Source organism: Nomascus leucogenys, chromosome 22a, assembly GCF_006542625.1.
Source record: "Nomascus leucogenys isolate Asia chromosome 22a, Asia_NLE_v1, whole genome shotgun sequence".
Lineage (NCBI taxonomy): Eukaryota > Metazoa > Chordata > Mammalia > Primates > Hylobatidae > Nomascus > Nomascus leucogenys.
In genome coordinates this window covers 97828962-97856149 of record NC_044402.1, presented here as the reverse complement: position 1 = coordinate 97856149, position 27188 = coordinate 97828962, and the positions used below count along the sequence as shown (strand labels likewise).

Sequence of the window (27188 nt, the reverse complement as noted above, 5' to 3'; positions counted from 1 at the left end):
GAGAGAAATTAAAATTGTTCTTTTAAAATTGAAATTGTCTGCATATTTCTGATATCCTTTTTTAAAATATGTATACATAGAATATTAAGGCCAAAAGTCAGTATTTTTCTTAACATATTTTATATGAGCTCTTTGAAGCTAATCATATTTGGCGGGGGGAAATCTCCAAATCTATCCACCTGGTAACAAATACCTTAATAAAATAAAAGGCAGTCACAAACTTCACCGATAATATATTACATGTACAGACTTCTCAGATCTTAAAAATCAATGAGCAAGGATAAGGAATCCTTCAAAAACAAATAGTTCAACTTAGGAAAGTCTGCTCTCTTTTTTTTTTTTTTTTTGAGACAGAGTTTCGCTCTTGTTGCCCAGGCTGGAGTGCAATGGTGCGATCTCGGCTCACCACAACCTCCGCCTTCTGGGTTCAAGCGATTCTCCTGCCTCAGCCTCCCAAGTAGCTGGGATTATAGGCACTCGTCACCACGCCCAACCATTTTGTATTTTTAGTAGAGAAGGGGTTTCTACACGTTGGTCAGGCTGGTCTTGAACTCCTGATCTCAGGTGATCCGCCTGCCTCAGCCTCCCAAAGTGCTGGGATTACACACATGAGCCACTGCGCCCAGCCGGAATGTCTGCTCTTTAGGCATACTACATAAAGGGAGGTCGAGTCTAACTATCATAGAGATTCAAGTGAGCAAGTATATACATATCCCAACTCTAAAGCATGAGAGGGAGAGCTCTGCAGAATGACATATATGAACAAGTACTAGCCTTAGACTGAACTGGCCTCGAGCTTTGACAGCCAAGTCCTGCTGTTTAACCACAGTCCTAATTTCAAAACTCAAATAAACAAGCCAAAATATAACAGCTAAAAAAAAAAATACAAAAACGCATTAACAAGCAACCTAATTTTACTTTTAAAATACCAATTTATTTTATTATTATTATACTTTAAGTTTTAGGGTACATGTGCACAACGTGCAGGTTTGTTACATATGTATACATGTGCCATGTTAGTGTGCTGCACCCATTAACTCATCATTTAGCATTAGGTATATCTCCTAATACTATCCCTCCCCCCTCCCCCCTAAAATACCAATCTTATAAATTAAAATGTTTAACACTATGTTTAAAAGTTTCAGTTACCTGCTGGGAAAATATTTATTGCTATTCAGAAGACATGCAGCACCATCAAGTGTGTGTCTAGTATAGTCTATAGCAGGACACTACAAAAGAAAGAATATAGAAATGCATCAACAAAGAGCTCTCTCTTAGGTTAGATATATTAATTATATAGGTATATCTTATTCCAAAGACATGAGCATGTTCTAAGAAAAAAGTTCCTTACAATTTCCAAATGCTTGTAAAATATAATGTTATATTAATAAGTAAGGTTTATTATCCCCTTGAACCAGATCACAATTCTAGATGATACATAAACCAGTCTCCCATTTTTATTCCCAACATCGTACTTACAAGAAAACAACAATTACAGATAAGAAGAATCCTGATTTATCTCTGGTATCTCCAGGGATGCCTTCTTATATCCTAAACAATATTCCTTATTATGTCCCTAGCACTCTATTTAGTCAATCTAGCAGCCCTCTAAACAACTTTCTCCCAAATCACCTTTGAATTTTAACATGAAATATCAAAGTTTCCTTATATTTTAACAAATCTGACTTATTCTGTTCCATTCATCAGAAACAATGAAAAAAAGAAACAATGAAACACTGCCTCATGGCAACTCAGTAAATTTATTAAAGGAAAAATAAAACTGCAAAGTAATTGTCCTCATCCAGTCCTCCTGAGGGCAGATAGGGAGCAACATCAAGGGGAAAGCAGTCTAGAAACAAACCAGAGAGTCAACCAGAAGGAAAAAACAACTAGAGGAAGGAGTAACAATGACTCTAGCTCAAAGACTCTACCCAGTAATTAGGTTATTTTTCAAGTTTGAGACTGAAGCTGTCACTTAGAAATACAGTTTAGTAACTACTAAATATGGCTTAGTGCCGTGGCACTAAAAAATTATCTAACAAAACAGAAGTATTTTTCTAACAATATATCCATAGGAATTTCTGATTAGTGCAGTCATTGCCAAAAACAGTACCATGAGCAATATTTATTGAAAAAAACTACCTTTCTCCAGATATATGACCACAGATGAGTTGGTCAAAAGCAAATATCCCAAGTAACTGTATTTCTCATATTTGTCATTTGGGTATACCATGGGACAGTTTTACAACCTTTAAACCAGAATCATCAACAGAAATACAGCAGACCCTTGAACAACACAGGTTTGAACTGCGTAAATCCACTTATGCTCAGATTTTCCCAGCGACAGCAAGACCAACCCCACTTCTTTCTCTTTCTCCTCAGCCTACTCAACGACATGAACACAACAAGGAAGACCTTTATAATGAATGGCAAATATATTTTCTCTTCCTTATGATTTTCTTTAAAAAAAAGAAAGAAGGTCTCAATATGTTGACCAGGCTGGTCTCGAACTTCTGGCCTCAAGCGATCCTCCCATCTCAGCCTCCCAAAGTGCTGGGTTTACAGGCATGAGCCATCATGCCCAGCCCCTTATGATTTTCTGAATAACATTTTCTTTTCTCTAGCTTACTTCATTGCAATACACTATATAATACACAGAACATACAAAATGTGTGTTAATTGACTGTTATCGGTAAGGCTTCCAGTCAACAGTAGGCTATTAGTACTTAAGTTTTGGGAGAGTCAAAAGTTATACTCAGATTTTCAGCTGCACAGAGGGTTGGGATCCCAATCCCGGAGTTGTTCAAGGGTCAACTGTATAATGCAAGACATATATTTAATTTTAAATTTTCTAGGCCCAATGTGGTGGCTCACACCTGTAATTCCAGCACTTTGAGAGGCCAAAGTGGGAAGATCACTTGAGTCCACGAGTTCAAGACCAGCCTAGGCAACACAGGGAGATGCCCTATCTCTACAAAAAATTTGAAAAATTAGCCAGATATGGTGGCACTATGACTGTAGTCCCAGCTACCAAGAAGGCTGAGGCAGGAGGATTGCTTGAGCACGGGAGGTCAAGGGAGGTAAGCCAAGATCAGGCCACTTGCATTCCAGCCTGGATAACACGGTAAGATTTCGTCTCAAAAAATTAATTAACTTTCTAAGAGATACATTAAAAAGGTAACGTGAGGCCGGGCGCAGTGGCTCACGCCTGTAATTCCAGCATTTTGGGAGGCCGAGGTGGGTGGATCATGAGGTCAGGAGATCAAGACCATCCTGGTTAACGCGGTGAAACCCCGTCTCTACTAAAAATACAAAAAATTAGCCGGGTGCCATGGCAGGCACCTGTAGTCCCAGCTACTCAGGAGGCTGAGGCAGGAGAATGGCAAGAACCCGGAAGGCCGAGCTTGCAGTGAGCCGAGATCGCGCCACTGCACTCCAGCCTGGGCAAGAATGTGAGACTCCGTCTCAGAAATAAAAATAAAAATAAATAAAAAATAAAAAATAAAAAGGTAACGTGAAAGAGGTGAAATTAATTTTAATATTGTAGTTTGACCCATTATATCCAAAATAATACCATTTCAGCAGGTAATTGATATAAAATTAATGGCCTACTTTTTGACTTTTAAGATATAATTGATACAACTAAAATTTACTCTTAAAAATTCAGCAGTTTCTAGTATATTCACAAAATTCTGCAACCATTACCACTAAATTTCAGAACATTTCAGCATCCCAAAAAGAAACCTTGAACCAATTAGCAGTCACTTCCCATTCTCTCCTTCCCCCAGCCCTAAGCAACAACTAACCTAATTTCTGTTTTACAGGATTTGCCTATTCTGGATATTTCATTAAAATGAAATAATATAATAAGTGGCATTTTGTGTCTGGCTTCTATTATGTTTTCAAGGCTTATCCATGGTGTAGTATGAATCAGTACTTCATTCCTTTTTTTAAAATTCAAAACTTTTTAGCCTTTAATGTTTTTAATATATACAAAATGCTGTACTGTATGTTTCTTCTCCCTTTAAGACTTCATTCCTTTTCATGGCTGAATATTATTCCATTGTATGCATACACAGTCAGCACTTTGCATCTGCAGATTCAATCAATCACAGATCAAAACTACATTTTAAAACCCCGTAACAATAAAAAATAATACAAATTAAGAAATACAGTATAACAACTATTTACATAGCATTTATATTGTATTCAGTATTGTCTGTAATCTAGAGATGATTTAAAGTATACAGGAGGATGTGCATAGGTCATATGCAAATACTATGCCATTTTATATAAGAGACTTTGGTATCTGTGGTTTTGGTATTCATGGGGGTCCTGGGACCAATCCTCTGAGGATACTGAGAGATGGCTGTAACACATTTTGCTTATTCATTCATCAGTTGATGGATATTTGGTTGTTTCTATTTTTCGGCTATCATAAATAATGTGACTGTGAATATTCATGTACAAGTCTTTGTGCAGATAAATGTTTTCATTTTGGGGGAACTACATATCAAGGAGTGGAATTCCTGGGTCATATGCAACTCTATGCTTACCATTTTAAGGAACTTCCAAACTGTTTTTCAAAATAGCTGAAGCATTTTACAATCCCATCATCAACGTTTAGGGGTTCCACTTCACATCCCAGCCAGCACTTGTTATTGTCTATCTTTTCTATTTTAGCCATTATAGTGGGTGTGAAAGTATATGCCATTTGGGGTTTTGGTGCTTTTTTCTTAACATTTTAAAAAATTGTAGTAAAATATATACAACACAAATTTTTCCATTTTGACCCTTTTTTTTTGAGACGGAGTCTCACTCTGTTGCCCAGGCTGGAGTGCAGTGGTGTGATCTCTACTCAGTGCAAGCTCCGTCTCCAGGGTTCACGCCATTCTCCTGCCTCAGCCTCTCAAGTAGCTGAGACTACAAGCACACGCCACAACACCCGGGTAATTTTTTGTATTTTTAGTAGAGACGAGGTTTCACCGTGTTAGCCGGGATGGTCTTGATCTCCTGACCTCGTGATCCGCCCGCCTCGGCCTCCCCAAGTGCTGGGATTACAGGCATGAGCCACCGCGCCCAGAGAGCTATTTTGACTATTTTAAATGTACAATTTAGTGGCATTAATTTACAATATTGTACAACCATCATCACTGTTTCCAACTCTCAAACAGAAACTATTATGGCCAGGCATGGTGGCTCATGCCTATAATCCCAGCACACTGGGAGGCCAAGGCAGGTGGATCACTTGAGGCCAGGAGTTTTGAGACCAAACTGGTCAACATGGTGAAACTCTGTCTCTACTAAAAATACAAAAATTAGCCGGGCATGGTGGTGCACGCCTGTTGTCCCAGCTACTCAGAAGGCTGAGGCAGAGAACTGCTTGAACCTGGGAGGTGGGGGCTACAGTGAGGCAAGATTGTGCCACTGCACTCCAGCCTGTGTGACAGAGCGAAACTCTTGTCTCTTAAAAAAAAAAAAAAAAAAGAAAGAAACTCGGCTGGGCGCGGTGGCTCACATCTATAATCCCAGCACTTTAGGAGGCTGAGGTGGGCGGATCACATGAGCTCAGGAGTTCGAGGCCAGCCTGGCCAACAGGGTGAAACCGTGTCTCTACTAAAAATACAAAAATTAGTCAGGCGAGGTGGCACATGCCTGTAATCCCAGCTACTTGGGAAGCTGAGACAGGAGAATCACCTGAACCTGGGAAGCGGAGGTTGCAGTGAGCCGAGATCGCGCCACTGAACTCCAGCCTGGGCAACAGAGCAAGACTCTGTCTCAAAAAAGAAAAAAAAAAAGTCTATTACCCTTAAGCACTAACTTCCCATACCTCCCATCCTTTGGCAGCTTCTACCTACCTTTGAATGTCTGTATGAATTTATTCACTCTAGATAAGTGGAATGTTACAGTATCTGTCCTTTTGCATCTGACTTGTTTCACTCCACATAATACATACTGGATTTTAAAGGTTCATCTATGTTGTAGAATGTATCAGAACTTCATTCCCTTTCATGGTTTTATAATATTTCATTGTATGTCTATGCTACATTTTGTTTCTCCATTCTCACAGTGTTTTGTTTTTTCTAATCAAGCATGGTTGTGGAGGAGACAATGTTAATCAGCTTAACAATAACGCACAACCCTCGCACCAACTGTCTGTGGTTTTGAGATCTGCCTTAATAACTAATGTTGAGCATCTTTTCATGTGCTTACTGGCCATTTCTGAATCTTTTTTTGAGACATGGTCTCTCTCTGTCACATAGGCTGGAGTGTAGTAGTGTGATCTTTGCTTACTTCAACCTTGAGTCCTTGGGCTCAGGTGATTCTCCCACCTCAGCCTCCCAAATAGCTGGGACTACATGTGCACACCCATCACACTCAGCTAATTTTTTGTATTTTTAGTAGAGATGGGGTTTCACCATGTTGGCTAGGCTGGTCTTGAACTCCTGACCTCAGGTGACCCACCTGCCTCGGCCTCCCAAAGTGCTGGGATTACAGGCATTACTGTCTTCGAAATCCAGTATTTATTTTGTGTTTACAGCATATTTCAGTTTTGACTACCCACATTTCAAGTGCTACACAGCTACGTGTGGCTCATGGGTTACCATATCACTGTATCTTTAGACCTTTAACTGGTTTCTGAATTTTTAATTTGGATGACATTTTGCCTTGTTTTAGCTGCCTTCCCTTCACCTTCCCCCAATTAATTCTCAGGTAACTATTCCTACTCTGTAACAGTTATAACAGCAAAAAGATGGCAAAATATAGCAGGTTACAAAATACTATTTAATGGTGTTTACAAATTTTTATATATTATGTTTTTCCAAATATATAATCATAATGCTACTGTAAGTGATCACAATCAGCATGTGACTGTGAGGGCTTGTAGACAGTATAATGTTTGTCACCTAGAAGCACTATTTGTATAATTTACTCTATATGCTGAATGCTTCTCTTTAATTCTCAAGGATACTGAATAAACGATTATTGGTGCTAAGTATTCTGCTTCTCCCACTTCAGAATCCTCCTAGTGATTTTAATCCATGAGAGCAATTTTCTTAGCTTAGTTTGTCAGTTCCTATAGTTTCCTGACTAAGCCGTTATTCAAAAAGAGTTCAGAAAGTGTCCTTTCAAATTGTTCCGTTTGTATTTTTATAGTAACTCCATTCAATGTAACTACCACTTGGAAATCCTACTATCACCCTCCCTTGACAAACATGGCCAGTTCAACAGATCTGGACTTCAGCAAGCAATGCTGCAATTCTAAGACTCAATTTACAGGTCTTAATGCTATCCTGTCATTTAATATTAATCAAGAAAGAAGTGGATACAAGAATAACAGTATATTTAAGAGTCATAACACATCACAAACTGGATATCACTTCCACTCTAAAGAAAGAATAATACATCATTACTATTTGCCAAAACAAAACTAGCCTTGATTCAGCCTTCTTGATTCAGTTTCCTAATTGCAATAATCACATTATTCACTACGTTAAGTAGCCAACTTCAGTGAATTATCAATGAAACCACTATGTGGATTTTCCCAGATGTAGACAGATACAATCTTAATACTGCTTCAATTAATTAACACAAAAATGTAACATCCTGAATGAAACCAGTCTTCCAAATAAGTACTATTCTCTTAGGTATCAAATACTCCTTATTTTGGAGCATTTGTCCTTTTTCAAACAAAAAACATCAGATACTGATTTTGCAACTAGGGCCTCACTTGTCTTCAAGCCTTAGAAGTCTACCAATATAATGACCACTTCAAGGTCTATGACTCTACGGAATTGGCCTAACCCAATATTCCCAATGAGTCAGTGTCAAGTAAAAAGTAATTATAACAGATTAAATGGAAATACAGATTAAGGGAAAAGCAATGCATAGTTTAAACAACCCAGATGTAAAGACCATTTTTGAGACAACTAAGGAAAAGTACACTGGGTATCAGATGATATGAAGAAATTTTTAAATAAGAAAAAGTAAAAAATTAATAAATAAGTAAGAAAAAGTACAGTAGGCCAGGCACAGTGGTTCACAACTGTAATCCCAGCACTTTGGGAGACTGAGGTGGGCAGATTACTTGAGGTCAGGAGTTTGAGACCAGGCTTGCCAATATAGCAAAACCCCATCTCTACTAAAAATATAAAAATTAGCCCGGCATGATAGCACATGCCTGTAATCTCAGCCACTTTGGAGGCTGATGTATGAGAATCTCCTGAATCCGGAGACAGAGGCTGCAGTGAACCGAGATCACACCACTGCACTCCAGCCTGGACAACAGAGTAAGAATCCATCTCAAAAAAAAAAAAAGCAAAACAAAAAACTGCTACTGCCTATAGTCTTACCTTGGAAAAAACTAAATAAGGAGAAAAACAACATGAATATTTAAAAGCTCAAGTAACATTTCTACTTAAACTAGGCATCAGAGTAATCAATAGTTCTTCCTATCAAAAGAAATAATCTGAACAAAAGCCTAAATAGGTGTATCTCAATCATTACACAGTAGATATCAGCACCATGTGACAGATGTTAATCTGTAATAGCCAGTGCACCATGAAGTGAGTTCCAGCCCATGTAATTGCCCAATTATGAAAAATGATGCTTATCATAAGAAATCCTAAAATAGCACTGCAGTAATAACCTCACAACAAGCAACTCGAAATAGCAAAATAAACAGTGAACTAAAAACCCTAAAAACTTATCTAACATTGTCTTGAGAGAGATTTAGGCTATAATAATTTTATTACTCTATTTCATAAATCCTCACCTCTTTTGGAGTTTTATGAGCTGCACAAAGAAAAATCCATTGTTCAGTTGCTGTCATTTGAGTGCAAGTATCTGGATGGCATTCGCTCTGTTAAAAATAATTATATTTCTTAATATGTAAAATAATAGTGAAAAAGCTTATCATTTAGGTTACTATATTTCCTAATAAATTCTAAAAGAAAGTTAGAAATTTGGATACGTTTTTGTAAGCACATTAAGTTATAAAAACAGGGAAAGAAATCAGAACTTTCAATTATAACTTTGACTTAAAGAAAATATTACCTGAAGTTTGACAGCAAGTCCATTTAGCTCAAGGCAGAACTGCCTGAAAATGCAAATACATAAATAAAAAGTCGTATCTATTCTCCACAGCAATTTTTAGAATATTAGCTGCAAAAAGAGAATCCCATCAGTATCATCCCTCCTCCCTCATTACCATTCTCAAAACCACCTAAACTGACAATGACACATTTCTTCTAAAGGCTTACAGATTAAAAATAGAAAACCAATAACCCTCATAACATTCAATACCAGAGTTAAGTGAGCTGATCATTCTCTTATATACTAGAAATTAGTACAATTTTTCAGGGAAGTAATTTGGAAATATTTACCAAGACTTTTAGGAAGTGTATACTTTTTGACTAAGTCATTCTTCTAAGAATCTATTGTAATGAAATAATCAGATCTGCATGCAGATAAATGCATAAAGATGTTCACAGGAGCTATATATGCATATGAGAAAATTTCCGAATTGTAGAAAAATTCAGCAACTGGAGGGTAATAAAATGTTGGTACACAGAAACATACAAAGAAATTACAGCAGGGCGCAGTGGCTCAGGCCTGTAATCCCAACACTTTGGGAGGCCGAGGCAGGCGAATCACCTGAGGTCAGGAGTTCAAGACCATCCTGGCCAAAATGGTGAAACTCCATCTCCACAAAAATACAAAAATTAGCCAGGCATAATAGCGGGTGCCTGTAATCTCAGCTATTCGGGAGGCTGAGGAGGGAGAATTGTTTGAACCTGGGAGTCAGAGGTTGCAGTGAGCCGAGATCACACTACTGCACTCCAGCCTGGGCAACAGAGTAAGGCTCCATCTCAAAAAAAAAAAAAAAAAAAAAAAAAATTACATTACAATTGCACTGAGGCCATCAGTTTTAGACAGCTATTTGATAAAAAGACAATCTTCTATGTCACAAGATAGTTTTACAGCTGTCAAAACACTGAACGTGTTCCCTCCAAAAGCCCTACCTATTAATATTTAGTTCAATGTATCAAGTTAGATAAATCAATACTATGTTTCCCCATCAGAAAAACTGAATCATTTTGGTTCCCAAAACAATGCAAAGCTAACACCTACATAATCAGAAGACAAAAAAAAAAAAAATCCCCCCAAAAAAGAAAAAAACCAGGATATATGTGAACAAATTTGGTAGGAAAAACTTCATTTACTTACTTACTGCACATTGTAACAGAAGAAAACAAAAAGGCAAGGGTCAAATTTTCAGTTGTTTGTAACTGCATTTCCTTTCCAGATGCCTAATAATGCTGTCCTTAGATTACAAAAATAACATTATTTCTAAATCACCGTATCACCCTCTACTGTCCCCCTATCAAGCAGGCTGCATGTTATGTGTTTTTTAGTTGTTTTCCACTAAGTGGTAATAAAGACTGGTTGTGGTAAGTTTCTTATCCAACCCTTTTACGGCCAAAAGCAAAATTAAGTTGATTCAGCAGTGCTGTGGGTATAATCTGTGGCAAATAATGCAAAACTTACAGCTTCAAGTTAATTTAATACAGGGCTAACATGTACACAGTTGTGCAGCTGAAGAGACCAACCAGAGCTGGAATCCAGCCTACATTTCAGTCACCATGCATGTATCCTGACATAAAGGAGTATCTTTTCCTAATCATTAAGACTCAATATGAGCTAGTGGGAGATTTGACTGAAGTCATGACCCAATCCAAATTAACATCATTATATAATCAACTGCATTAACTAAAAATGGCAAGTATACAGCCTCAAATCAATAAAGGATGTATGCAAAAAAAAAAAAAAAAAAAAAAAAAACTTCCTGGTCAACCAATAAAATGTACACAATGCAATAAAGAGATAAAAGAACATATACATGATAGTTAATATACAACCCAGACCAAAAAGTGGCTAGTAGAAAAAAATAACAAAAGTAAAAATAGCACCAGAACAAATGAAATACTTGTGAGAAATATTTCATGTAATGTTTTATATAATGTTTCATAGAATAAGTTAAATAGGTAAATGTTTTCTTAGACCTGAAGAAAAAAAAAAAACCCTTGTAACACTAAAATCAGCCCTTACTTGTTAGGAATCATGCTTGTAATGGAAAAAACGGCCAAGCGTGGTGGCACACGCCTGTAATCCCAGCACTTTGGGAGGCCAAGGCGGGCAGATCGTGAGGTTAGGAGATCAAGACCATCCTGACCAACATGGTGAAACCTCATCTTTACTAAAAATACAAAAATTAGCTGGGCATGGTGGCGTGCGCCTGTAGTCCCAGCTACTCGGGAGGCTGAGGCAGGAGAATCGCTTGAACCTGTGTGGCAGAGGTTGCAATGAGCCGAGATCACACCACTGCACTCCAGCCTGGTGACAAAGCAAGACTCAAGACTCTTGTCTCAAGAAAAAAAACTTAAGAAAGCAGTTATTTTCAAGGCTAATAAAAATAAAGCAAAGGATGTACTACACTAAAGTGTTCTCTGTCTTGGGTTGTAAAAATGGGAAAATATCTACAGCTTCATACTTTCAATTATTGTGCATTCAGATATATAAAAAAGTTAGAAAATAGTCAAGTAATTTGTCTAAAAACCGGCAAAGGGTACAAAGAAGTCTTAGCATCCTGAAATTGCTGAACTGTTATGACACGACATAATGTCTTAGCCATATCTAAAGAAGCATGCAGCATCAAAAAGTAAATATTTTTAAAAAGTGCCTTGTCTACAAGTTGAGGCACAAAACACAGGAAACATGGTCTAATTTATTCAGGAAAAGTCGTATTTCTACTCTACTTATCTAAAAATCAACTTACAAATAATAAGCCCCAATGAACACATACTGCATTCTCTATATTTATTAATAATCTGTCAACTCATCCCAGCTCCCATTTGCACTGGAAAATTTATAATTTCAAGAAACACCTAGTAACTTCAGAATACATCTACTTCTAATGTTATCTCCACCTATCCACTAGTTATCAATTTTTTCATTCAAAGGGCATTATAAAAAGCACCAAAACTCCTTACTTCAGGATTATAATTAATCTCTATTTACCAAAGAGAAGACTGGAAGTTTGCAATAATTTACAGGTAACTTATCAGATACCAAGCCTAGACTAGGAACTACAAGTAATCCTCTACAAAAACATAAAGTGGCCAAGTGCAGTGGCTCTTGCCTGTATAATCCCAGCGCTTTGGCAGGCCGAGATGGGAGGATCACTTGAGCCCAGGATTTCAGGACCAGCTTGGGCAACACAGTGAGACTCCATCTCTACAGAAACAAAGGAAAAAAAAAAAAAAGACAAGTTGGGCACGGTGGCTCACACCTGTAATCCCAGCACTTTGGGAGGCTGAGGCGGGCAGATCATGAGGTCAGGAGTTCGAGACCAGCCTGGCCAACATAGTGAAACCCCGTCTCTACTAAAAATACAAAAATTAGCTGGGCATGGCTGCACCTGTAGTCCCAGCTACTCGGGAGGCTGAGGCAGAAGAATCACTTGAACTCGGGAGGCAGAGGCTGTGGTGAGCCGGGATCACACCACGGTACTCCAGCCTAGGCAACAGAGCAAGACTCTTGTCTCAAAAAAAAAAAAGACAAAAGATGACACAAAGTTATGCATAAATGGGAAATGGAAATACTATATTAGTGGTTAAGAGATACAATTAAGGAAAACCATGAAATAAGAATAAAACCCAGGCTGGCATGGTGGTAATCCCAGCACTGTGGGAGGCCAAGGTGCGTGGATTGCTTAAGCCCCGGAGTTTGAGACCAGCCTAGGCAACATGGTGAAACCCTGTCTCTACAGAAAATACAAAAAACTAGCCAGGCTTAGTGGCATGCACTAGTAGTCCCAGCTACTCAGGAGACTGAGGTGGGAGGATTGCTTCAGCATGGGAGACAGAGGCTGCAATGCACCAAGATTGCACCACTGCACTCCAGCCTAGACAAGAGATCAAGACCCTGTTTCAAAAAAAAAAAAAGGCGGGGATAATAAGGCCCAAATGAATAAATGTAGAAAGGGTGGCTCAATACTTTGGGAGGACAAAGTAGGAAGATTGCTTGAATCCAGGAGTTTGAGACTAGCCTGGGCAACATAATCAGATCCTGTCTCTACAAAAAATTAAAAAATTAGTGAGGCATGCTGGCACACACCTGTAGTCCCAGCTACTCTGGAAGCTGAAGTGGGAGGATCACTTGAGCCTGGGAGGTAGAGGCACAGTAAGCAGTGATTGCACCACTGCACTCCAACATGGGAAAGAGAGTGAGACCCCATCTCAAAAAAAAAAGAAAAGAAAAGAAAAGAAAAGTAGAGAGGTGCAGAGGCAGGTCCAAATTATCAACTCTGAAACCACCTTTCAAAATGAGTGACCGTGCAGCATAATTTGATCTGGAAACAACCAGTGAAGAAAGCTGAGAACCTTGTGACACTGAAAATGCCAAAGCTTTTAAAATTTGGCTTCTTAAGTCTGCAGTTACATAGTAAATTTTACAATTCACAATTATCATTAATATGAAAGCTGGTTTTGTGTGAGGTACTATTAGTATTTTGATATAACAGAAGGACCTACCTTAAATGTTCATACTTCCACACACCTTCATCTTGGCCTTCAGGTGGTTCAAGAATTTTGTCAATATTGGAGCAATCTGCTCTTATGTTCTGTTGAATATACTAAAAACAAAGAAGTTCTTATAGTTAATTAAATTATATCACCTGGTAAATCTTATGTTAAGTACATATAATTTGTTCTTATAGTTAATTAAATTATATCACCTGGTAAATCTTATGTTAAGTACATATAATTTGTTAATATATAACTGCTCTTGTGGTTCAACTTGGGTTATACACTAAATAGGAAACCAAGTATAGAATCATAATCAGTAACTCAGAAAAAAGTAGGTTACCCTTATTTATCCTTCAATTCAACTTCATTTGGATAGAATCTACTACATAAATGCAGATATTGTATTTGTCAGGACTGGAACTTGGATCAAAATTGCAAACCATAATTTCTTTTTTTTTTTTTTTTTTGACACAGGGTCTCACTGCATCACCCAGGCTGGAGTACAGTGGCACAATCTCACATCACTGCAATATCCACCTCCTGGGCTCAAGCAATCCTCCCACCTCAGCCTCCTGAGGAGCTGGGACTACAGGCACATGCTATCACACCGGGCTAACTTTTCCATTATTTTGTAGATACAGGATTTCACCATAGGCAATGTAAATATAACTATGGTACATATTGTGATTTGGTTTATATGAAGTGTCTAGAGTAAGAAAATCTATTGAGACAGGAAATAGATTTGTACTGGTGTAGGGCTTGAGGGCAGAGAGGAAGGCAGAGGAGACTGAAGATGGCTGCTAATGGGGATGAGGTTTCCTTTCAGGAAGGATAAAAATGTTCTCAAAGGCTGGGCGTGGGGGCTCATGCTTGTAATCCCAGCACTTTGGGAGGCCGAGGTGGGCAGATCACGAGGTCAGGAAATCGAGACCATCCTGGCTAATATAGTGAAACCCCATCTCTACTAAAAATACAAAAAATTAGCCGGGCATGGTGGCACACACCTGTAGTCCCAGCTACTCTGGAGGCTGAGGCAAGAGAATCGCTTGAACCCGGGAGGCAGAGGTTTCAGTGAACCGAGATCATGCCACTGCACTCCAGCCTGGGCGACAGAACGAGACTCTATCTCAAAAACAAAACAACAACAAAAAAGTTATAATATTAGACTGTAGTGATGGCTGTGCAACCCTGTGAATATAATCACTCTAACTGTATAGGGATTTGTATGGTATGTTCATTAGATCCAATAAAAGTTGTTTTAAATGCCTAACAGACAAAACTAAGTTTAAAAAAAAAAGGCAAGGAAGGGTCACTTTCAATATTTAAAATGTAATAACATAAAAATTTAAAGTTCAGATCTCTGTAATGCTTTACGCAATCTTTTTGATATTCCGAAGTCTAAATAGGTTAGAGTAGATTAGAAGGGTGGTTACAAAAACTTACTAACTATAAGGCCTTCTTGAGCCAATCAATTTTGCCTACTTCAGACAATCTTTCTTGAATATCACTTGCTTACTCAAAAATTTTCCCAAACAAAAGGTCTCACATATTTAGTACTGAACCAGCCTACTGCAGAGCATAGAAACCAAAAGAAAAACCATTGCTCCAATCAGCATGTCCAACTGTCCAGATGATGGTGACATTTTCAGCTTGATATGGTGACATGATAGTGACCTTGATACAATATTAAATATGCATGCCATCTCACATAAAATTCCTTCTAGACCCAGCTTGGTTATTTTCCAATGTCTCCTCTTAGAGTTTTACCTGATTTTATTACTCAGTTTTCATCTGAATCCACTGGGGAATGGGACGATTTTGCTTTTGTTTCTTGGCCAGGAATCACTTGATTCTAAAAGTCTTAAAGTCTTGTGGGAAGGCACGGCAAAGAACAGAGTCACGCGCACATACCATGATGACAGGGAACGGGATCAAATACTTTTTTTTTTTTTAGGAGTTTTATTCTTGTTGCCCAGGCTGGAGTGCAATGGCTCGGTCTTGGCTCACTGTGACCTCTCTCTCCCGGGTTCAAGCGATTCTCCTGCCTCAGCCTCCTGAGTACTGGGAATACAAGCACCCGCCACCACGCCCGGCTAATTTTTGTATTTTTTGTAGAGATGGGGTTTCACCATGTTAGTCAGGCTGGTCTCAAACTCCTGACCTCAGCTGATCCACCCGCCTCGGCCTCCCGAAGTGCTGGGATTACAGGCATGAGCCACTGTACCCGGCCTCAAACACTTTTTAATGACTCTTTAATTACTATTGAAACCACTCTCCCTGATTTTTTTTTATCTCATCATAATGTTTCTAAGTTTTGATTCTCTCTCTCCTTGAGGAGATACAGCTAAATTGTATACCTTCTCCAAAGGCCACCTCAAATTCCACATCACAATTCTGTCCAAATCTCTCATTCCCCCAATACACTCAAGCACTCCCTGATTATTTGAATCCTCACAGAACTCCATCCGATTTCCCGCCACATTTGTAATTTGTATATATTAGCAATCTGTCTATTCAGTTTTGTCTTTCCTGTTCCCACTACACCTTCTACGGATAGAGCTTTGTTTTTGTTTTTGAGATAGAGTCTCACTCTGTCGCCCAGGCTGCAGTGTAGTGGCGCAATCTCAGCTCACTACAACCTCTGCCTTCCGGGTTCAAGTGATCCTGTTGTCTCAGCCTTCCGAGTAGCTGGGATTATAGGCATGTGCCACCATGCCCAGCTAATTTTTGTATTTTTAGTAGAGACGGGGTTTTACCATGTTGGTCAGGCTGGTCTTGAAGTCCTAACCTCAAGTGATCCACCTGCCTTAGCTTCCCAAAGTGCTGGGATTACAGGCGTGAGCCACTACACCCAGTCTTCTATGGCTAGAACTCTTAGCAGCATTTATTTCACACTTAATAGCACAACTTACTAGCATTTACTTTCATGTGTCTCCTTCATATAGTGAGTCCCTGAACACAGAGACTTTTATTTATTTATTTATTTATTTAGATAGAGTTTCATTCTGTCGCCCAGGCTACAGTGCAGTGGCACTATCGCAGCTCACTGCAACCTCTGCCTCCTGGGTTCAAGCAATTCTCCTGCTTCAGCCTCCCAAGTAGCTGGGATTACAGGCAAGCGCCCACAACACCTGGCTAATTCAAGACTGCCTAGACTAATTCAAGACTGCTTAAGCTAGTTTTGAGCTCCTGGGCTCAAGCAATTCTCCCACCTCAGCCTCCCAAAGTACTGGAATTACAGGCATGAACCACTGGGCCCAGCCCAATTTTAATTATTTAACCGTATATTTAGACACTGACTTTACTTATATAATTACTAAATTTTGTTATTAAGTGGAGTTACAAGCTGTCAATCTTGAAGAAATCTAGAATCCTTTTATTGATACCAATTTATATAAAACAAAAAAGAAATCCTTAACTTAGAAATAAAAATGCCATTTTGGCCAGTCACAATGGCTCACCCCTGTAATCCCAGCACTTTGGGAGGCAGAGGCGGGCAGATCACCTGAGGTCAAGAGTTCAAGACCAGCCTGGCCAACATGGCGAAACACCGTCTCTACTAAAAATACAAAAACTGGCCGGGCACGGTAGCACACGCCTGTAATCTCAGCTACTGGGAGAATGAGGCAGGAGAATCACTTGAACCTGGGAGGTGGAGGTTGCTCTGAGCAGCAATCACACGCTACTGCACTCCAACCTGGGAGTGAGACTCTATCTCAAAAAAAAAGTCATTTTGTTTTCTATAATGAGTCCTCCACACTTTCATGCAATAGAGGCAACTATCATTTTTTAAAAATGAGTTAAGAAGACTGGACGAGGTGGCTCCCGCCTATAATCCTAGCACTTTGGGAGGCCGAGGCAGGTGGATCACGAGGTCAGGAGTTCGAGACCAGCCTGGCCAATAGGGTAAACCCCATCTCTAATAAAAATACAAAAATTAGCCGGGCATGGTGGCGCATGGAGGCTGAGGCAGGAGAATCACTTGAACCCGGGAAGCAGAGGTTGCAGTGAGCCGAGATCATGCCACTGAACTCCAGCCTGGGCGACAGAGCAAGACTCCGTCTCAAAAAAAAAGGTACTTGAAGAAATAATGCTGAAAAGTTTCCAAGTTTGTAAAAAGACATAAGCTTGCAAATTCAAGAAGCTGAGTAGGCTGAGAAAAAAAAGAGGAATAGGGAGTTACCGTTTAATACGTATAGAATTTCAGTTGGGGAAGATGAAAAAGTTCTGGACACGGATGGTGGTGATGGTTGCACAATGGGAATGTACTTAATGCCACAGAACTGTACACTTTAAAATAGCAAAAATGATAAATTTTATGTCTCATATATATTGCCACAATTTAAAAAAAGCTGAGTGCACATCAAACAAGATAAACCCAAAGAAATCTACAACTAGACACATCATAATCAAATGGCTAAAACCTAAAGATAAGTCCAGGTGTGGTAGCTCAGGTCTGTATCCCAGCACTTTGGAAGACCAAGGCAGGAGGATCACTCAAGCTCAGGAGTTAGAGACCAGCTTGGGCAACACAGTAAGACCTCATCTCTACAAAACATAAAAATTAGCCAGGCATGGTGGCGCGTGCCTGTAGTCCCAGCTACTTGAGAGGCTGAGTTAGAAGGATTGCTTGAGCCTAAGAAGTCCACTGTACACCAGCCTGGAATGACAGTGAGACCCTGTCTCAAAAAAAAAAAAAACAGAACAAAGAAAAAAACACCACTAAAGAAGCCAGAAGAATTTGAATGACAGATTCTTTCTCATCAGAAACCATGGAAGCAAAATGGCAAAACATTTTTAAAGTGCTGAAAAACTTAGGCTGAGGCAGGAGGACTGCTTGAGGCCAAGAGTTCAAGACCAGCCTAGGCAACATAGCGAGACCACGTCTCTACAAAAAAAAAAAAGTCAGCCAGGGGTGGTGTGCTCCTGTAGTCATAGCTATTCAGAAAGCTGAGGTGAGAGGATCTCTTAAGCCAGGAGTTTAAGGCTGCAGTAAGCTATGATCGTACCACTGCACTCCAGCCTGCCAACAGAGTGAGACTCTGTCTCAAAAAAAAAAATAAAAATAGAGTCCAGGCATGGTGGCTCACACCTGTAATCCCAGCACTTTGGGAGGCCGAGGAGGGTGGATCACGAGGTCAGGAGTTCAAGACCAGCCTGGCCAAGAAGGTGAAACCCTGTCTCTACTAAAAATACAAAAATTAGCCGTGCACGGTGGCAGGCGCCTGTTATCCCAGCTACTAGGGAGGCTGACGGAGGAGAATCGCTTGAACCCAGGGGGTGGGGGTCGCAGTGAGCCAAGATCACGCCACTGCACTCCAGCCTGGGAGACAGAGTGAGAATCCATCTCAAAAATAAATAAATAAAAATGAAAATAAGGCCGGAGGCCAGGCGGGGTGGTTCACGCCTGTAATCCCAGCAATTTGGGAGGCTAAGGCGGGCAGATCACGAGGTCAAGAGATCAAGACCATTCTGGCCAACATGGTGAAACCCCATCTGTACTAAATGTACAGAAATTAGCTGGGCATGGTGGTGTGCACCTGTAATCCCAGCTACTCTGGAGGCTGAGGCAGGAGAATGGCTTGAATCTGGAGGCAGAGGTTGGAGTAAGACGAGATTGCGCCACAGCACTCCAGCCTGGGTGACAGAGCAAAACTCCATCTCAAAATAAATAAATAAAATAAGGCCGGGCACAGTGGCTCACACCTATAATCCCAGAACTTTGGGAGGCTGAGATGGATGGATCACTTGAGGTCAGGAGTTCAAGACCAGCCTGGCCAATATGGCAAAACCCAGTCTCTACTAAAAATAGAAAAATGAGGCAGCTGTGGCAGCATGCACCTGTAGTCCCAGTACTGGGGAGGCTGAGGCAGGAGAATCGCTGAACCCAGGAGATGGAGGTTGCAGTGAGCCAAGATCACGCCACTGTACTCCAGTCTGGGTGATAGAGCGAGACTCCATCTCAAAAAAATAAATAAATAAATAAAATAAAAATAAAAATGTGCTGAAAGAGTTGTCAAGCCAGAATTCTACATCCAACAAAAATATTACTTAGAAATGAAGATCAGCTGGGCACGGTGGCTCATGTCTGTAATCCCAGTACTCTGTGAGGCTGAGGCGGGCAAGTCAAGAGTTCAAGACCAGCTTGGCCAACATGGTGAAACCCTGTCTGTACTAAAAACACAAAAATTAGCTGGGAGTGGTGGCGCATGCCTGTAATCCCAGCTACTCGAGAGGGTGAGGCAGGAGAACTGCTTGAACTCAGGAGCCTGAGGCAGGAGAATTGTTTAAACTCAGTGAGCCGAGATCGCACCACTGCACCCCAGTCTGAGTGACAGAGCAAGACTCTGTCTCAAAAAAAAAAAAAAAAAAAAAGAATTGCTAAAGGAAGTTCTTCAGACAGAAAATAACACAAAGAAAATTGGGAGGCCAGGCGCAGTGACTCACGCCTGTAATCCCAGCACTTTGGGAAGCCGAGGCGGGCAGATTACGAGGTCAGGAGATCGAGACCATCCTGGCTAACACAGTGAAACCCTGTCTCTACTAAAAATACAAAAAAATCAGCCAGGCGTGATGGCGAGCGCCTGTAGTCCCAGCTACTCAGGAGGCTAAGGCAGGAGAATGGCCTGAACCCAGGAGGCGGGGCTTGCAGTGAGCAGAGATTGCGCCATTGCACTCCAGCCTGGGAGACAGGGCGAGACTCCATCTCAAAAAAAAAAGAAAAAGAAAATTGGGAACATCAGGAGCAGGAGATATTGTAAATATCTGGGTATAAATATAGTAGACCATTCTTCTCATGACTTCTTTAAAATATGTTTGACAGGTGAAAGCAAAAAGATTAACGATGGGGTTTTCAATGTATATTGATGTAATATATAGCAACTATAGTATAAACGGGGAGGAAAAGGGGTGCATATAGTAGCAAAGTTTCTACATTTCAAGTAAAGTGGTAGAATACTGATTTTTCAGTAAACTGCGCAGAGTACACATTTAGTAATCAAGTATATAAATATGTCAAAATTAGAATTAAAACAATACTAAAAATGTTCAACTCACCCTTAAAAAGACAGAAAAGGGGAAACGGGAACAAACAAAAAGCCCAGAAGGAACAAACTAAAAAGTAATAAAACGGTAGGTCTAAATCTAAATAACAGTAAACATTCAGCACATCAATGTTAAATGGTCTGAACATACCAATTAAAAGAGAAAGTCTGTCAAAATGAACTAAGAAATATGACTCAACCATATGCTGTCTACAAGAAACTTACTTCAAACATAATTATATAGGTATGTCAAATCATGAAAAAAGAAATACCATACAAATATAAATCAAAAGAAAGTTATCAGGAATGCAAAGGTGGTTCAACATTTAAAAAAAAAAAGACAATGCAATATACTACATTAATATACAAACGGAAAAAAGCACACAATCATACCAATGCAGAAAAAATATCTGACAAAATCCAACATATTTTCATGATAAAACCACTCAGAAAACTAGGTTTAAAAGGAAATTTCCCCAACATGATTAAGGGCATTCATGAAAAACTCACAGCTAACCTCAGACTCAATGGTGAAAAACTAAAAGCCTTTCCCTTAAAACCCAAATGAGACAAGGATGCTCACTTTCACCACCGCTATTCAACACTGTACTAAATTTCCAGCCAGAGCAACTAGACAAGATAAAGAAATAAAACGCATCTCATTTGGAAAGGAAGTGGTAAAACTATCTCTATCCACAAATGACATGATCCTATATATAGGAAATCCCAAAGAATCCACAAGAACGTTACTCTAAGTGAAAAATGATTCAGCAAAGTCATAGAATACAAGATGAATACACAAAAATCAGTTCTGTTTCTATATACCTGTAAGAATCTAAAAAGGAAGAATGCAATTCCACTTACAATAGCACCTAAAAACTTGTAAATACCTAGAAATAGATTTAAATAAGGAGATAAAATTTTTTGCAGACTGAAAACTACAAAACATTGCTGCAAGTAATTAAAGATGACCTAAATAAATGGAAAGACATCTTGTGTGCATGAGTAAGAAGGCTTAATATCATTAAGATGTCAATGCTACCTAAAGCAATCTAGAGATACGAGGCAATCTCTATCTAAATTCCAATTGACAGCCCCCTTTTTTTTGCAGATACGGAAAAGGTGATCCTCAAATTTATATGGAATTGCAAGGGTTTCCGAATAAACAAAAAAAAATCTTGAAAATAAAGAACAAATTTGGTCAGAGCGGCTCATGCCTGTAATCCCAGCCGAGGCAAGAGGATCACCTGAGCCCAAGAGTTCAAAACCAACCTGGGCAACATTGCAAAATTCTGTCTCTATTAAGAAAAATAAAATAAGGAACAAAGTTGGAGGATTCACACTTCTTGAGTTCAAAACTTACTACAAAGCTACAGTAATCAAACACTGTGTGATATTGGCATAAGGATAGACATACAGACAAATAGAAATAAATAAAGGACCCAGAAATAACGTGTCACATACACGGCCAAAAGATTTTGACAAGGCTGCTGAGACCATTCAATAAAGAAAGGAAAGGCATTTAAACCATTTTTAAGTGTACAATTCAGTGGCATTAACTATATTCCCAATGTTGAGCAACCAAAGAAAACCCTGGGCCTAACGGCTTCACTAGTAAACATTTAAAGAAAATACCAAACATTTAAAGAAAAATTAATGCCGGGCATGATGGCTCACACCTGTAATCCCAGCACCTCGGGAAGCCGAGGTGGGTAGATCACAAGGTCTGGAGTTCAAGATCGGCCTGGCCAAGATGGTGAAATCCCATCTCTAACTAAAACTACAAAAATTAACCAGGCACAGTGGCGGGCGCCTGTAATCCCAGCTACTCAGGAGGCTGAGGCAGGAGAATCACTTGAACCCAGGTGGCAGAGGCTACAGTGAGTTGAGGTCGTGCCACTGCACTCCAGCCTGGTGACAGAGTGAGAATCTGTCTCAAAAAAATAAAAAAAATAAAAAATAAGTAAGAAAAAGAAACACATGATCATCTCAATAGGTGCAGAAAAAGCATCTGACAAAATTTAACACCATTTTATGATCTAAAAAGCACTGAATGAACTACGAATAAAGGAAACAACTTCAATATAATAACGACCATATATGAAAAATCCATAGTGAACATCATACTCAACAGTGAAAAACTAAAAGCTCTCCTCTAAGATCAGGAAGAAGACAAAGATGCCCTCTTTCACCACTTTTATTCAAAGTAGTACTGGAAGGTCTAGCCAGAGCAATTAGGAAAGAAAAAGAAAGAAAACAGATCTAGATTGGAGAAGTAAAATTATCTGTTTGCAGATGACATGGTCTCATATGTAGAAAACCCTAATGATTTCACACCCAAAAAACCTGTGAGAATAAATGAACAAATTCAACAAACAGGACACTTCCCCCTATTTTTAAAGAAATAACCATCTGTACATTTTTCTTCAAAATTTAACCAATTTCTAGGCATAGAGCTAGATCTAGGTTTATATTCCTTTATCTTCCACAAGGCCTAACTCATTGCTAGCTATATAGTGAGAACCCAATAAATATTTGCTGACTGAACAGCATTTTTTCTTTTTCCTTTTTTTTTTTTTTTGAGATAGGGTCTCTGTCACCAGCCTGGAGTGCAGTGGCGCAATCACAGCTCACCATAAACCCTATCCTCCCACCTCAGCCTCCTAAGTAGCTAGGACTACAGGTGCACACCACCTAGCCTAACCTTTTTATTTTTTACAGAGACAGGGTCTCACTATATTGCCCAGGCTGGTTTCAAACTCCCAGCCTCAAAGTGATCCTCCCTCCTCGGCCTCCCAAAGTACTAAGATTACAGGTGTGAGCCACCACACCCAGATGGGTGGTTTTTAATGCTCAAATAATTCAACTATATGTCTCTTTTATTTTTTAAGATCTTCAAATAACATAACAAATCCAAATAGCTATCCACTTTTTTTTTTTTTTTTTTTTTTTTGAGATGGAGTCTTGCTCTGTGCCCCAGGCTGGAGTGCAGTGGTGCGATCTCGGCTCACTGCAAGCTCCGCCTCCCAGGTTCACATCATTCTCCTGCCTCAGCCTCCCGAGCAGCTGGGACTACAGGCACCCACCACCACGCCCAGCTAATTTTTTTGTATTTTTAGTAGAGATGGGGTTTCACCATGTTAGCCAGGAGGGTCTCAATCTCCCGACCTTGTGATCTGCCCGCCCTAGCCTCCCAGTGTGCTGGGATTACAGGCGTGAGCCACCGCACCCGGCCAGCTATCTACTTTTATTATCTGGCTATCAAAATGAAGCCAAACAGCCTCGATTTATGGTATATTTCCCCTTTAAAAATGTTATCAACAGCCAGGGCAACGTGGTGAAACCCCATCTCTACAAAAAATTAGCCAGATGTGGCAGTGTGCGCCTATAGTCCCAGCTACTTGGGAGGCTGAGGTAGAACAATCACCTGAGCCCAGAAAGTTGAGGCTACATTTTGCCATGCCCGAGCCACTGCACTCCAGCCTGAGCAACAGAGTGAGACCCAGTCTCAAAAAAAAAAAAAAAAAAAAAAAAGAAAAAAAAAAAGACAGGTGCAGTGACTCACACTTGCAATCCCAGCACCTTGGGAGGCCATGGTGGGTGGACTGCTTGAGCCCAGGAGTTCAAGGTGGGCAACATGGCAAAACCCTGTCTCTACTAAAAATTCAAAACAAAAAAAATTTAACCAATGCCTAATCCAATATACTAGTACGCTCCAATTTATATTATCTTTTCATTAGCCCCTTAATGAAACTGTATTTTGTTTTTTGTTTTTTTGGTTTTTTTTTTGAGACAAAGTCTTGCTTTTGGCCAGGCTGGAGTGCAGTGGCATGATCTTGGCTCACTGCAACCTCCACCTCTTGGGTTAAAACGATTCTCCTGCCTTAGCCCTCCCAAGTAGCTGGGACTACAGGCGCATGCCACCACATCTGGCTAATTTTTTATGTTTTTAGTAGAGACGGGGTTTCACCGTGTTAGCCAGGATGGTCTTGATCTCCTGACCTAGTGATCCACCTGCCTCGGCTTCCCAAAGTGCTGGAATTATAGCTGTGAGCCACCGCACCTGGGCTATTTTTATCTTTTTAAGAGACAAGATCTCACTCTGTCACCCAGGTTGAAGTACAGTGGCACAATCATAGCTCATTAGACCCTTGAAGTAGGATCAAGTGATCTCCCCGCCTCCGACTCCCTAGCTACTGGGAGTACAGGTGTGCGCCACCATGACTGGCTAATTTATCTTTTTGTAGAAACAGGGTCCTGTTATGTCGCTCAGGCTGGTCTTGAACTCCTGGCCTCAAGTGATTGGCCTCCCAAAGTGCTGGCAGCCATGGTGCCCAGCTTAATATGCCATCTTAAAATGAGGGTTGACTAAACTTTTAAATAGGCATTCCATTAATTGAGTGGAATCTTCTCTATGCTAAAAGATACAAGAATACTTAACTATGTCAAAGAGGTAAAATGCTTAGGTTATTGGAGTTGTAAAAGGAACTATTTTGTTTTGTTTTGTTTTGTTTTGTTTTGTGAAAGAGCACGCTTTATTGGTAAGCAGACTGCTGCACAGTGACCAATAGACAAAGGCCACCCAATGGGCACTTACACATCGTACTCCAAAAGACACAGGGTGAAAAGAAACTATTTTTATTACCTGTTGAACAGCTAGCGTACTGTCCATTTCATCAAAGGATTCATCAGGCCAATTATAGAAATCCTATAAAAATAAATTCACGGTTAAAGCACATACAAAATACTATTATGATTAACTTCAATTCTTAATAAAGATCCAAAGCTGACACTAGAGGGGAAGAAAAAACTTTTGCAATGTAATTATCAGTGAAATAAGGAAACAAATTTTATTCAACTTTTCTTTTTTACAGACAGGGTCTCACTCTGCAGCCCATGCTGGTGTGCAGTGGCACAATCATAGCTCACTACAGCCTCAAACTCCTGGGTGTAAGCAATCATCCCACCTCAGCCTCTCACCTTAGCCGCCCTATTCTTAGGATTATAGTCCTGACCCACTGCACCTGGCTGTTTAGTGTTTTTTAAATGAACATTAAGATTTTATTTAATTGAACTATAAATTACGTTTTTTCCAATCACAAATTCCTCAAATACAGCTCCCATAAACCTTTAATGTATTACTTAATTGGGGAAATAAGTCTATCACTTTTTTATGATGGTTAAATCTCTCTCAAAAAGTTACAATGAAAAAAAAATCTCCAGACACCAAAAAGTAAATCAGATTTTTACCAAAAGAGAATAGCTAGCATTAGTAGCTAATTTACTGTTCCATAATTATTATTATTAATATTATTATTATTATTTTGAGACCGCTCTGTCGCCAGACTGGAGTGTAGTGGTGCGATCTCAGCTCACTGCAACCTCCACCTCCTGGGTTCAAGTGATTCTCCTGCCTGAGCCTCCTGAGTAGCTGGGACTACAGGCGCGCACCACCACCCCCAGCTAATTTTTGTATTTTTTGTAGAGACAGGGTTTCACCATGTTGGCCAGGATGATCTCGATCTCTTGACCTTGTGATCCACCTACCTCAGACTCCCAAAGTGCTGGGATTACAGGCGTGAGCCACCATGCTCGACCCATAAGTATTATTTTAAAAAGAAATTATAAATTATTATTCTCATTCCAAACAGAGTTTTGAATTTCTAAATCAAAATATGGGCACCATTAAAAAGTAATCATCAGGCTGGGCATGGTGGCTTACACCAGTAACCCTAGCACTTTGGGAGGCCGAGGCAGAAGGATCACTTGAGGTCAGGAGTTCGAGACCAGCCTGGCCAACATGATGAAACTCCGTCTCTACTAAAAATACAAAAAATAGCCGGGCATGGTGGCGTATGCCTGTAATCCCAGCTACTCAGGAGGCTGAGGCAGGAGAATTGCTTGAACTCAGGAGGCAGAAGCTGTGGTGAATCAAGATCACGCCACTGCACTCCAGCCTGGGTGACAGAGCAAGACTTCATCTTAAAAAAAAAAAAAAAGTAATCACCCATGGGTACAAAAAAAATAGAAAACAATGAATAAGACCTAGTATTTGCTAGCATAACAGGGTGACTACAGTAAAAACCAATTTAATTGTACATTAAAAAAAAACTAAAAGAATCTAATTTTTTGCAACATAAAGGACAAATGTGTTGTGAGAAGTCAGGGACCCCAAACAGAGGGACCGGCTGAAGCCATGGCAGAAGAAGGTGGAGTGTGAAGATTTCATGGACATTTATTAGTTCCCCAAATTAATACTTTTACAATTTCCTATACCTGTCTTTACTGCAGTCTCTAAATACAAATTGTGAAGATTTCATGGACACTTACCACTTCCCCAATCAATACCCTTGTGATTTCCTAGGCCTGTCTTTAATCTCTTAATCCTGTCAGCTGAGGAGGATGTATGTCACCTCAGGACCCTGTGATAATTGTGTTAACTGCACAAATTGTAGAGCATGTGTGTTTGAACAATATGAAATCTGGGCACCTTGAAAAAAGAACAGGATAACAGCAATTGTTCAGGGAATAAGAGAGAGAACCTTAAACTCTGACC

At 39.8% G+C, this 27188-nt stretch overlaps 1 protein-coding gene across 3 annotated transcripts in view; it reads right to left on the bottom strand.

The window, feature by feature from the left end:
* LOC100605912 (10 kDa heat shock protein, mitochondrial) overlaps nt 1–27188 on the bottom strand; it is a 52223-nt gene that overhangs the window by 3214 nt on the left and 21821 nt on the right. For 2 of the 3 annotated variants that reach the window (XM_030803176.1, XM_003253889.3), the window contains 5 exons: nt 25278–25340; nt 13596–13696; nt 9058–9100; nt 8777–8863; nt 1150–1229 (listed from right to left, as the gene is read on the bottom strand). In XM_030803176.1, the coding sequence (XP_030659036.1) occupies nt 1150–1229; nt 8777–8863; nt 9058–9100; nt 13596–13696; nt 25278–25340 (374 nt within the window). The remainder of the gene's footprint in view (nt 1–1149; nt 1230–8776; nt 8864–9057; nt 9101–13595; nt 13697–25277; nt 25341–27188) is intronic. The other variant, XM_003253891.3, reaches the window with a different exon arrangement.